Source organism: Lactuca serriola, chromosome 5 (assembly GCF_051521515.1).
Source record: "Lactuca serriola cultivar US96UC23 chromosome 5, Lser_US96UC23_V15, whole genome shotgun sequence".
Taxonomy (NCBI): domain Eukaryota; kingdom Viridiplantae; phylum Streptophyta; class Magnoliopsida; order Asterales; family Asteraceae; genus Lactuca; species Lactuca serriola.
In genome coordinates, this window is record NC_136412.1 from 42,336,728 (window position 1) to 42,349,381 (window position 12,654).

At 33.1% G+C, this 12,654-nt stretch overlaps 1 protein-coding gene across 1 annotated transcript; it reads left to right on the top strand.

Moving 5' to 3' along the window:
* Positions 1–4,284: 4,284 nt before the first annotated feature.
* Positions 4,285–9,357, top strand: LOC145052368 (plasma membrane ATPase 1). The gene is made up of 21 exons (XM_079000184.1): positions 4,285–4,473; positions 4,581–4,700; positions 4,851–4,949; positions 5,038–5,175; positions 5,272–5,406; positions 5,484–5,663; positions 5,750–5,956; positions 6,029–6,148; positions 6,225–6,344; positions 6,426–6,548; positions 6,637–6,741; positions 6,823–6,967; positions 7,041–7,205; positions 7,291–7,529; positions 7,638–7,670; positions 7,773–7,854; positions 7,928–8,088; positions 8,200–8,385; positions 8,489–8,671; positions 8,761–8,939; positions 9,025–9,357. Exons 1-21 carry the CDS (start codon positions 4,417–4,419, stop codon positions 9,119–9,121), a joined length of 2,874 nt encoding a protein of 957 aa, XP_078856310.1. The 5' UTR covers positions 4,285–4,416; the 3' UTR covers positions 9,122–9,357.
* The last annotated feature ends 3,297 nt before the right edge of the window (positions 9,358–12,654 follow it).

The window sequence follows — 12,654 nt, forward strand, 5'->3', positions numbered from 1 at the left end:
TAAAAAATATCTTGTAGTGAGATTTCAAACAGTTATTTATATGATTATTTAACATCAAAACAATATTAAAAAATATCTTCTAGTGAGATTTCAAACAAATTTTCTATTGATTGTTTGATAATAAATTAGGATATACTTATGAAGCTGGTTTTTATTTCTAAAGTTTTCTATAGCTTTTTTTAATAAAAAATTATATTAAAAACATGTCTGACAAAACTAATTCTTATCTCAGAACTTATATTTATATTTGTGCAAGTGTTCTTAAATATATATTGGTTTTTAAAGATGTAACTTCACATAAATATCAAAAGCAGAAAGTTCAACTAAAACCCCTAAAAATTTACTCGAAATAGAAAAACTAAAAAAGAAAGTTTTTTTTTCAAGGTTTCCTATAGCTTCTTTTAATAAAAAATATTTTAGGTGTCCGATTATTATATCAAAGACATGTTTGGTAAAATTAACCGTTATCTGAAAGGTGTATTTAGAGAAATGAGCTTAATAAGGTAATTAACTTTTCGGTTTGTTCACATCTAGATAACTATCTTTTTTTGTACACATCTAGGTAACGAACTTTCTGGAAGTGTTCACATATAACCATTATGACTGGCTGTAGAAGGTTACATCCAGTCATAATTGTCATATGTGAACACTTCCAGAAAGTTCGTTACCTAGATGTGTACAAAAAAAAGATTGTTACCCAGATGTGAACACACCGAAAAGTTAAAAGTAAATTACACGAATGGTCCCTGTAGTTTGGGTAATTTGTGCGTTTGATCCCTAACTTATTTTTTTTAACTTGGATGATCCCTATTGTTTATTTTTCTTTTGCGTTTGGTTCCTGTCTTATCTCAAAAGACTATTGTGCCATTTTTTAATTTATTTTCTAATTAATTTTCTTATTTATGTATTTATTTTTTATATATTTTAAAAAATTAATAGACCCCACATATTTGTATCTTCTCACCCTAAACCTGAAACCACATTCGAGAAATTTAAGCTCAGTCCCACCGGTCACCATCCCACGTCTCATCCTCCTCAACTTCTCTTTCCTTTCCATTTTTAATGACATATTCATTATCCTTTTTTTTTTCCGGTCCTTCAACTCTGGCGAACCAACACCACAACTTACTATTTCTTCATTGAATTTTCCACCACCACAACCCAATAGTTGGGTTGTGATGGTGGAAAATTCAATGAAAAGACAGTGGGTTGTGCAGTTGGTTTGCCGGAGTTGAATGACAGAAAAAAAAGAGACAGTGAAAACGTTGATGTCATTAAAGATGGAAAGAAAAGATAGTTGAGGAGGATGAGAGATGGGATGGTGACTGGTGGGACCGAGCTTAAATTTATCGCATGTGGTTTCAGGTTTAAGGTGAGGAGATACAAATATGTAGGGTCTATTAATTTTTTAAAATATATAAAAAAGTAAATACATAAATAAGAAAATTAATTAAAAAATGACACAATAATCTTTTAAGGTAAGACAAGGACCAAACGCACAAGAAAAATAAACAGTATGGATCATCCAAGTTAAAAAATAAGTTAGGAACCAAACACACAAATTACCCAAACTATAGGGACCATTCGTGTATTTACGGTTTGCTTACATCTAAGTAACTATCTCTTTTTGTACACATCTAGGTAACGAATTTTTTGAAAGTGTTCACATTTGACCATAATGACCGGTTATGACCGGATGTAACCTGCTATAGCCGGTCATAATGATCATATGTGAACACTTTCAAAAAGTTAATTACCTAGATATGTACGAAAAAAAGATAGTTAATCAGATGTGAACAAACCGAAAAGTTAATTACCTTATTAAGTCAATTTCCCGGTGTATTTATCTTTGTGTAGAAGTGTTCATAAATAGTTGTTAGCTAACTTTACATAAAAATAAAAAACAAATAGTTCTAAAAAGATAAAAAAAAAAAAAAAAAACTTTAAAGGTTACTTGAAGCACAAGTTTTAGCAATTAGCTTTTTGGGAAAAACTTGAAAAAAAGTATATATTTGTTCGACAGCACGTCTAGCTTTTAATTAAAACAAAAAACCTCAAATTAAAAATTAGTATTTCAAATATGCATTTAACAAAATATTCTTTTATAATTTTACAAATTTACTTAATTATTTAAAAAAAAATCGAATGACATGTATTAGATAAGTCATTTATGTACTTTTACATGTTTTAAAAGCTCTCAGTTACTTTTCTCAATCAGTCATATACAAATAAAAATTACAACTACCAGCTAGCTTTGTCCAATACAGGTTTTAAGAGTGACGTCTAAATAATATGTCAAGGCATGTCTTATCGCGTAATGACTCGAGTTTTCTTCAAGAGATGAGTTTTTTTCCCCTTATTTTTTGTTTTTTTTATTGGGCCTAAACAATTAAGTTTTTTTGTTAACTTTTTTATATTAAATGATAATATAACACTCCTAAAAACTTGATATATTTGATATAATTCTATAATTCTATGATTTATCTTTTTTTAACGTATATAAAATTTCTACGCCTTGAAAAACGACATGATTTAGGCTTAATCTTGTCGCCAAGCCCACACGTTATGTTATTTAGAACATTGATTTAGTTGTTATTTTACATTTTATATTTTACAGTTTACTTATCTAAATTAGCTTTACGGCCAAACCTTACTCTTTAAAAGCTAACGAACAGAGACGCGTTAAGGTTATGTTTAACGCGCCACATTGTTTATAAGTTTATTTATTTTTCATATATTTTAGTTGTCAAACAGGCAAACCAAAAAATAACTTATAAATTAACTTTTTAAAAAAGTTATTCAGATTAGTGTTTTAACGAGCTTGTTAAACTTCTCAAAAATATATCCTTTATTAATTATAATATATATAATTTTATATATTTTAGCTAGTTTATCAAATATTATTTATTAATCAAATAAAATTGATTTTTCATGTATAATCTATATTTGTCTATATTTTTAGTTAACCCGTCAAATAGCCTTAGGTTGAGTTAGAGGCGTAATAACTATAGATGATAAGCTAGTTTATTTTTCGAGTTTTTTTATGTTGTCATGTTTGATGAACAAAAAAATAGTTCATAAGTGAGCTTTTTAAAAAACTATTTATACTAGTTTTTTAGGAATTTTTTATTTTTTTTTCGACTGCACCCCTTAATTAATTTTAGAAACAAATTATTTTAAATATTTCAGATGTTTTTACCAAACGTCATTTTTATCAGTTAGCTTTCTAGTTAACAACTAGGTGTGAGACTCATGTATTACATGAGTTTATTTAAAAGAAAATTTAAATATAAAATTCAAAATATTTGAGAAGTTTGAATTTATAAAAAAAATGAGAAAAATATTGAATTATAAAAATTAAAGTGTTTTGTTTTTCTCTTTTAAATTTAAACAAATAATTTAGATAAATAAACAAAGGAAATTAATAAAACTTTAATTTAGTAATTTTGAAATTAGAAAAAAAGTTCATTAATGAAATTGATATGTTTTTCTTGTTAGTTTAAATAATATGTGAAATTTAATAAAATAGGAAAAACCATAAAATAACTTGTGAAATAAAAATTAATTTAAAATAACCATAAAATTACATGTAACAAAATGAATAAGAATATAACATGTGACAAAAAGATCTTTATTTATTGGAGAAGAAATTAAATTGTTTTCTACTTTTTATGGCTACAAATGTGTCTACCTAATAAAATTATGACAAGTGTCATCATTCTATATTTTTTTTAACTAACTCATTAAGATGATATTAGGAATATATCAAATAAAATTAAATTGAATGGTGATTTTGTCATAATTTTAATGGGTAAAAATAATTATAAACATAAAAGATAGAAGGTAATTTAATTTCTCTAATACTCTTATTAGAGTACATTAAAATTAATTTTTCAACTATAAGATAGTTTTCCAATTATTAAGTCAAAGATAGACATAATATAGTCTTAATGGTTACACCAATCAAAGAAAAAACGTAATATTTCTTGATTCAATCGTTTAAATACTTGATTTTTATATCCCTTATTTAATTAAAAAAAATTACGTTGATGATATAGAAACAGAAATATCATGAAAATAAAAATAAGGAAATGTAATATAAAATTTGGTAGATATTATAAATATATTTATTCACTCTAGGGAAAAGAGGAGAGGAGCGACTAGTATGTTTTAGGTTGGAGTTTCAATTAGTAAGAAAAAAAGGGATTTGTTTCTTTACTGCTTACTCTTATCTCTCTATCAGCGGTTCCACTCCTTGTAGATTTGATATAGGTGGGGAGCCTCTTTCTATTTCACAAGCCACAAATCTTCAAAAAAGATTGTGTTTTTCATCTGGGTTTCTTTTTTTCATAATCTTTTATGTTAAAGCTCTGTTCTTGATCTGCAACTAGCTTTTCAAGAAAAGAAACGCAAAAGATGGGGGAAGAGAAGCCTGAAGTTCTTGAAGCTGTGTTGCACGAGACTGTAGATTTGGTAAATGGGTTACGGATCTGTGTTTCTCATTGTCGATGTTTTATGTTGTATGTTTTACGATTCTTTGTGGGGTGTGTTTAATTTTGATGTTTGAATGATTTTTGCAGGAAAGTATACCTATTGAGGAAGTTTTCGAGAATCTGAGATGTAGTAAAGAGGGTCTTACGAGTACTGCTGCTGAAGAAAGATTAGCCATTTTTGGCCATAATAAACTCGAAGAGAAGAAGGTGTTTACCCCGATTCAAAATCGCTCTTGATTTGTTCAGAAATTTCTTGTTTTATTTCCAAATCTTGTGATGTTTATGGTTTCCAGTACTCATTTCCCGCTTCTTTTGGGTTATTTTTTGTTTATGAATTTATGTTGTCGGCGTTTGCAGGAGAGCAAATTCTTGAAGTTTTTAGGGTTTATGTGGAACCCATTATCATGGGTTATGGAAGCTGCTGCTATAATGGCTATCGCCCTTGCTAACGGAGGAGTAAGAACTCAAAAAAAAAAAAAAATCTTCAATTTCAAATCACTTCTTTGTCCTTCGTTAAAACCCTAATTCATTCCAAAATTCGCAGGGAAAGCCTCCAGATTGGCAGGACTTTGTGGGTATCATCACTTTGCTGATTATCAACTCCACCATTAGTTTCATAGAAGAAAACAACGCCGGTAATGCTGCGGCGGCCCTCATGGCCCGCCTTGCCCCAAAAGCCAAGGTAGCATATCATCATATAATTCTTCCGCCATAGTTACACCCCTCAAACAACATGATTTCGTTCTTGAATCTTGATTTCGTATCATAATTTATGAAGATTCTACGAGATGGACGATGGAACGAGGAAGACGCCGCGATGTTGGTCCCCGGAGATATAATCAGCATTAAACTCGGTGATATTGTTCCCGCTGACGCTCGTTTGCTCGATGGCGACCCTTTAAAGATCGATCAAGTACTCTCTCTCACTATTTCTTCATCGAATCCTACTTTTTCCGGTTTGAATTCCATCTTAACTTTTGACCTTTTTAGTCAGCGTTGACCGGAGAATCACTTCCGGTGACAAAAGGCCCAGGAGACGGTGTGTATTCCGGTTCCACTTGCAAACAGGGCGAAATTGAGGCGGTTGTGATTGCAACCGGAGTTCATACTTTCTTTGGAAAGGCTGCTCATCTTGTTGACAGCACAAATCAAGTCGGTCACTTTCAGAAAGTAAGAACAACAACAAAAAAAAAAGATTCAAATTCTCAGATTCGATTATCTTTCTTCTTCTTTTTCATGGTTTATATTCTTCTTAGGTTTTAACTGCAATCGGGAATTTCTGCATCTGTTCAATTGCGGTTGGAATGGTGATTGAAATCATTGTAATGTTTCCGATTCAAGATCGACAATACAGACCCGGAATCGATAATCTCCTTGTTCTCCTCATCGGTGGAATCCCAATTGCCATGCCGACTGTTCTTTCTGTAACAATGGCAATCGGGTCTCATCGCTTAGCTCAGCAGGTTACTTTCGTAATTTTTTCCTTCAATTTTTTTTTTATGTTTTTCTTTTTCTCATTAAAATTAAAATCACAGGGAGCAATAACAAAAAGAATGACAGCGATAGAAGAAATGGCAGGCATGGATGTGCTTTGCAGTGATAAAACCGGAACTTTGACTCTGAACAAGCTTACTGTTGATAAAAATCTAATCGACGTCAGTTTTGTATTTACGTTTTTACCCTTCTTTTTTCTCTTTACATCTTGTTTGACTTTTTGACCTGGTTTCTCAGGTATTTGCCAAAGGAGTAGATGCAGATACTGTTGTCCTGATGGCAGCTCGAGCATCAAGAACTGAAAACCAAGATGCCATTGATGCTGCCATTGTTGGCATGCTTGCTGACCCAAAAGAGGTAAAACAAAATCTTTTATTCTACTAATTTTATAAAAAAAAAACCCAAAAAATTATAATTTTTATCTTTTTATGTTGATAGGCTCGAGCGGATGTTCAAGAACTGCATTTTCTGCCTTTTAATCCCACGGATAAGCGGACCGCGTTAACGTATTTGGACAATCAGGGTAAAATGCATAGAGTCAGCAAAGGGGCCCCAGAACAGGTCAGTATTAATTGAAAGACAAACTATTTTTTATAAAAAAATATTTAAAATTTTTTATAACGTTTTGATTTTTTGTATATGAATTTAGATATTAAATCTTGCACACAACAAATCCGACATTGAACGCCGAGTCCACGCAGTCATCGATAAGTTTGCAGAGCGAGGTCTTCGATCACTCGCTGTCGCATACCAAGTAATTCATCACGACTTTTTTTAAATAAATTTGATTTTTATTTTATTTAAGGTTTTGATCGTTTTTTTTTGGTTAAAATAGGAGGTTCCGGAAGGACGAAAAGAGAGCCCGGGTGGGCCATGGCAGTTCATCGGTCTCATGCCGCTGTTTGATCCGCCACGTCATGATAGTGCGGAAACGATTCGAAGGGCTTTGAATCTTGGAGTGAATGTGAAAATGATTACAGGTGTGTTTTCTTTTTAAAATGTTGGAGGGGCGTTTTCGTCTTTTCCGATTGCTAATTTCTTTGAAAAAAACAGGTGATCAATTGGCGATCGGGAAAGAAACCGGGAGGCGTCTTGGAATGGGAACGAATATGTATCCGTCTTCTGCTTTGCTCGGTCAAAATAAAGACGAGTCGATAGCCGCGTTGCCAATCGATGAACTCATTGAGAAAGCCGATGGTTTTGCTGGTGTTTTCCCTGGTATGTTTTTTTATTTTTTTTATTTAGTTTTATAAAAATGTAATTTTTTTATAAAGTTAAATTTATATGTGTCAATGTGTTGCAGAACATAAGTATGAAATAGTGAAGAGGTTACAAGCTAGGAAACATATATGTGGGATGACTGGAGATGGAGTAAATGACGCTCCTGCCCTTAAGAAGGCGGATATTGGGATTGCTGTGGCTGATGCAACCGATGCTGCCCGTAGCGCGTCTGACATAGTCTTGACTGAGCCCGGGCTAAGTGTCATTATCAGTGCGGTTTTGACCAGCCGAGCTATTTTTCAAAGGATGAAAAATTACACAGTAATGTCTCGTTATTTCTTCTCATTTATATTACAGGATGGATAATAAATTGCTTATCATTTTATTGAAATAGAAAATAAATTGCTAATCATATTTTCTTTTCCTCAGATTTATGCGGTTTCAATCACTATTCGTATCGTGGTATGTTTTTTTTTTCTTCGTCACATGTACATGTTTTATGTTTATATACTTATAGGTATATTTTTTAAATATTTTTTTTCTGGTTATTTGTATTTGTATTAGCTCGGTTTTATGCTGTTGGCCTTGATATGGCGGTTTGACTTCCCGCCTTTCATGGTGCTTATCATCGCTATACTCAACGATGGTTTGTACCTCTTTTTTTTTTCTTCTGCTATCATACAAATGTCATGAGCATATCATAAAGTGTATCATTTCAGGAACCATAATGACCATATCAAAAGATCGAGTGAAACCTTCTCCTCTCCCCGATAGCTGGAAATTAGCTGAAATTTTCGCAACTGGTGTCATTCTTGGTAGTTACTTAGCCATGATGACCGTTATATTTTTCTGGGCTGCTTATAAAACAGACTTCTTTCCGGTATGTGCTCTTTCTATGTCTGTGTCAGTCTGTTTGGATAAAGTGTTGTCTGGATAAATAATATTAAAAAGAAGTATCATATCAACTCACTTTATGAAAATGTATCACCAGCGTACATTTGGCGTGCCTACACTTGAAAAAACCGCTCATGATGACTTCCGGAAGCTTGCGTCCGCGATATATCTCCAAGTCAGCACAATCAGCCAAGCCCTAATTTTCGTGACTCGGTCCCGCAGCTGGTCATTTGTTGAACGCCCAGGGTGGCTTCTTGTTATCGCCTTTGCCATTGCCCAATTGGTACATTACTTTTATTCCTAGATTTTTTTTTTTTTTTTTTTAAATAATATGATACATAACACCATAGTTATATAATAATTTTCTTGTTTTTACTTTCTACCAGATTGCTACATTAATTGCGGTATATGCAAATTGGAGTTTTGCTGCGGTTGAAGGTATCGGTTGGGGATGGGCGGGTGTAATTTGGCTCTACAATATCATCTTCTATTTCCCGCTTGATATTATAAAGTTTTTTATTCGATATGCGCTTAGTGGAAGGGCATGGGATCTTGTTATTGAGAATAGGGTATGCATTGATTTTATGTCGGGTAAAAAAAATAAATAAATAAAAATGTCTTTTTTTTTATTAACTGATTTTAATTTTTTTTTTTTCAGATTGCGTTCACGAGACAAAAGGATTTCGGTAAGGAACAACGTGAGCTCCAGTGGGCCCATGCGCAACGGACCCTTCACGGGCTTGAAGTTCCCGACACCAAAATGTTTGGTGACCGGACGAATGTAACCGAGCTCAACCAGATGGCTGAGGAAGCCAAACGGAGAGCCGAGATTGCAAGGTATACGGTTTTCACCCGAATCTTTCTTAAGTTTACCATTTTGGTCCTTTATGTTTTTTTTTGTTTGTGTTTGTGTTTTTGTTAGGTTGAGAGAGTTGCATACGTTGAAGGGCCATGTTGAATCGGTAGTTAGATTGAAGGGTCTTGACATTGAAACGATTCAACAAGCGTACACCGTTTGATGCACAAGGTACAAGCAGCGTGCGGATGGGGTTAGTTTGTGAGATAGTTAAGTATGAAACGGTTGGTTGGTTGGTTGTTTATCGTGCGGTTATTTATTTTATTATTTTTTGTTTTTATGGTTTTGGCTTTGGCTCGTGATCCCATGTGTACTTGTGAACTGGGAAAAGAGAGAAAACCTTTTATGGCGTAATTTGTTGTGCATATGAAGATAAGGCTTTTGGCTTCTTAGTAATTACATTTACAGGGCATATGAAGCATACATACATCATACTAACAAATCAAGGCTTGTTTTACAAAAAACACGATTTCACATGGTTAGCTTATTGATCCTATGTATCCTTAACAATTTACACACGTTGTGACAACACAATACTACACCGATTTCAGTAGTTTTACCAATTTCCACAAGTCCTCTTAGTTCCAATCTTTACACAATAAAATAATAGTGTAATGAAACCCGACCTAACAATATGATAGACACGAGGTCTATGAGGTTTTAACCTCTAATGATTGTCATTTATATGTTTAATGCAAACAACCTTTCTGATGCATGGTACGGACAAAAATATATGGTGGCTGGAGACGACAGCTTGAAACTGTATATTTTTATGGGCTAATGTATATTTGTCCATCAAATTTTTTATGTTTGTTTTAAAAGGCCATTAAACTATTTTTTTTGCACATTAAAGGAATAAGCTTTCATTTCTCTGTTTTAAAATACCCGTATGTTACCTTTTATCGGGTTGAAAGGTAATATACATGCAACGGAGGAAAATATCGGTGTCAGGTCATTTGATGAAATGGCCACATGTAGTATATTTATATTAATTTGAATTAAATAAACCGTTTGCGTTATACAATCCCCTTCCCCTTATTGAAGAAACCCCTCCTCATTGAAGAAAACCCTCATCCCACCATAGTAACTGAAGATCGATGACTATATTCATCTCAGTCAAAGTTCATTTCCAAGGTGTGTTCATCAACAAACCTTTTTGCTATTATGATAGTGTTCATCATGTGTTCGACAACATCGATTTTGCTGGTATGTCATATAATGAGTTTGTGGGTTTTCTTGAACGATTCACACAAGAGAAGTGTGAGGAACTTTATTATTGTCAACCCGATTTACAAATCCTAGAAGGCTTAACCTTGATTTCTAATGAACTTCAATATCAAGAATTTATAGACATTGCTTATCGATGTGGAGTACAAGTTCCTGTTTACATGGACCATTTTGGTACTACTGTGCACGTAACTAAGGCAAATGAAAATGAAAATGAGGATAATTGTTTTGTGAAGTCAAACATGTCAATCGAAGGGGAAGAAAGTATTGACCTAACTGACTTCATGAGTCCACAACAGAGCAACATGGAAGGAGTAACCTATGAAGGAGTTAGTCAGGCAAATGGAAATGAAGATGCCACGGAAGGTGATCCAAATTGTGATGAAGATGAGAATATCTTAGATGTGAAAGGAAAACAAATGTTTAATGAAGACATCTTGGAAGAAGCAGTTTCCAATTCTAGGTATGAGGTTCACCAACCCTAAACAATTAAAATTCATGCTTTGTAATTATGCTGTAGCAAATGGGTATCAATTGTACTTTGAAAAGAATGACAGTAAAAGGTTATTGGTTAAGTGTAGTGATGGTCAATGCACTTTTAGGCTGTGGGCATCATGGATGAGTGAGGAGCACTCATTCCAAATCAAGTCCCTTATCATAATTATGCAAGAAATTTTAAGTTAGGGTAAATTGTTAATTACAGATGGATTGGTAGTCATTTCACCAGGGAAGTTCTTGAGAATCAGAAATTCAATGTTAGGATGTTAAAAGAGGAAGTAAAGACTAAATTTGGCATAGAGGTTAGTATGGGACAATGTAGGAGAGCCAAACAACATGCAATGGCTCTTGTTGAAGGTACCATAATGGAAAATTATGCAAAGTTGTGGTCCTATGGTGAGGAGATAAAAAGGTCTAATCCAGGGTCAACAGTCAAGTTGTTTGTGAACTCTATGCCAAATGGGAATACTTACTTTAGCAGGATATATATATATATATATATATATATATATATATATGTGTGTGTGTGTGTGTATGTGTGTGTGTTTTCATGCACTAAAGGAGGGTTGGAGAAGTGGCCGTAGAGGGATAATAAACGTAGATGGGTGTTTTCTAAAAGGCATGTGTACTGGTCAGTTATTATGTGTTGTTGGTAGGGATGGTAACAATCATATACCTAATAGCTTGGGCTGTCGTTTGTGTTGAAAATAAAGACAACGGGAAATGGTTCTTAGAAAAATTGCAAGAAGATCTGCATCTTGAAGGTGGGTTTGGTAAGACATTGATGTCAGATCAACATAAGGTATGTTTTTGTTCATAATGTCATGGCTTATTTGTTTCAAATGTGATCTACATCTAAATGTTCTGATAATGTAAATGCAGGGGATAACTGAAGTAGTGAAGGATTTATTTCCAGAGATAGAACATATGCAATACTGAGGTTAGTGGATAACACAGAGTATCCAAGTCAGGAAAAAAGATTGTCTGTGGTGTTTGTAAAAAGGCAGTCCACAATAAGTCAACCTGTGATGCAGTGTCAAACCCCCAAAAAAGTAAGGTCAAAAAGAGGAAGGCTGAAGGTGAAGGTGAAACTAGTACAGTGAAGAAAGTGAAGGCTGAAGCTAGTACATTGAAAAAAGGGAAGGGTCAAAGTGCAAAGGGGAAATGGTGTAAATAAGGGAAAGGGTGAAAGTGAAGGTGGAAGTGGAATTGGTTTGAAAACGGGACAAGGTGAATGTGGGTCAATAAGTGATGTGAATAAGAAAATGGTAAAAAAGAAGGTACATTGAAGTTAAGAAAAAAGTCAGAGAGGATAATAAAGAAAAAGTTGGCAAAAAAGGTTGAAGGCAAAAACGGTGAAGGTGATACATCAACCAAACCAATGGACTTGGATTAGAGGTGTTTGTGGTTATGGAGTATGTTAGTTACGTTTGTTAGTTTGTCTTTAACACACCAAGTTAAGACATTAATGAACGCATGGATGTTTGTTTGTCGTTTGTAACATGAATGTTAGTATTTTTGGTTTAAAACATTCCATGAATGTTAGTTTGTGATTGTAACATGAATGTTTGTTTACGATTGTACTTCCAAGGTAACAATGTATGTTAGTTTTTTTGGTTTAAAACATATGATTGTACTTCTAGATAACAATGTACTTCGACTGCTTTACTAATATTTGAATAACATCATATGCAAAACAATGGTTAATAAATTAGTTTCATATAACAATGTACTTCCAAATAACAATGTACTTCCACATGAAAAAAATCAAATCAATATACAATTAACATAAGAAAAGGTACTTTGAATACATTATTAAATATTCGAATAACATCATATGCAAAACAATGGTTAATAGGAACTAATAGAAACTATATTTCATTTCATTCATAGAAGAGGCCATACATACATTACAATTGAGGTTATTGTGTTACCAATAACCCCCAAAAAGATGGGTTTAAGAACCCTAAC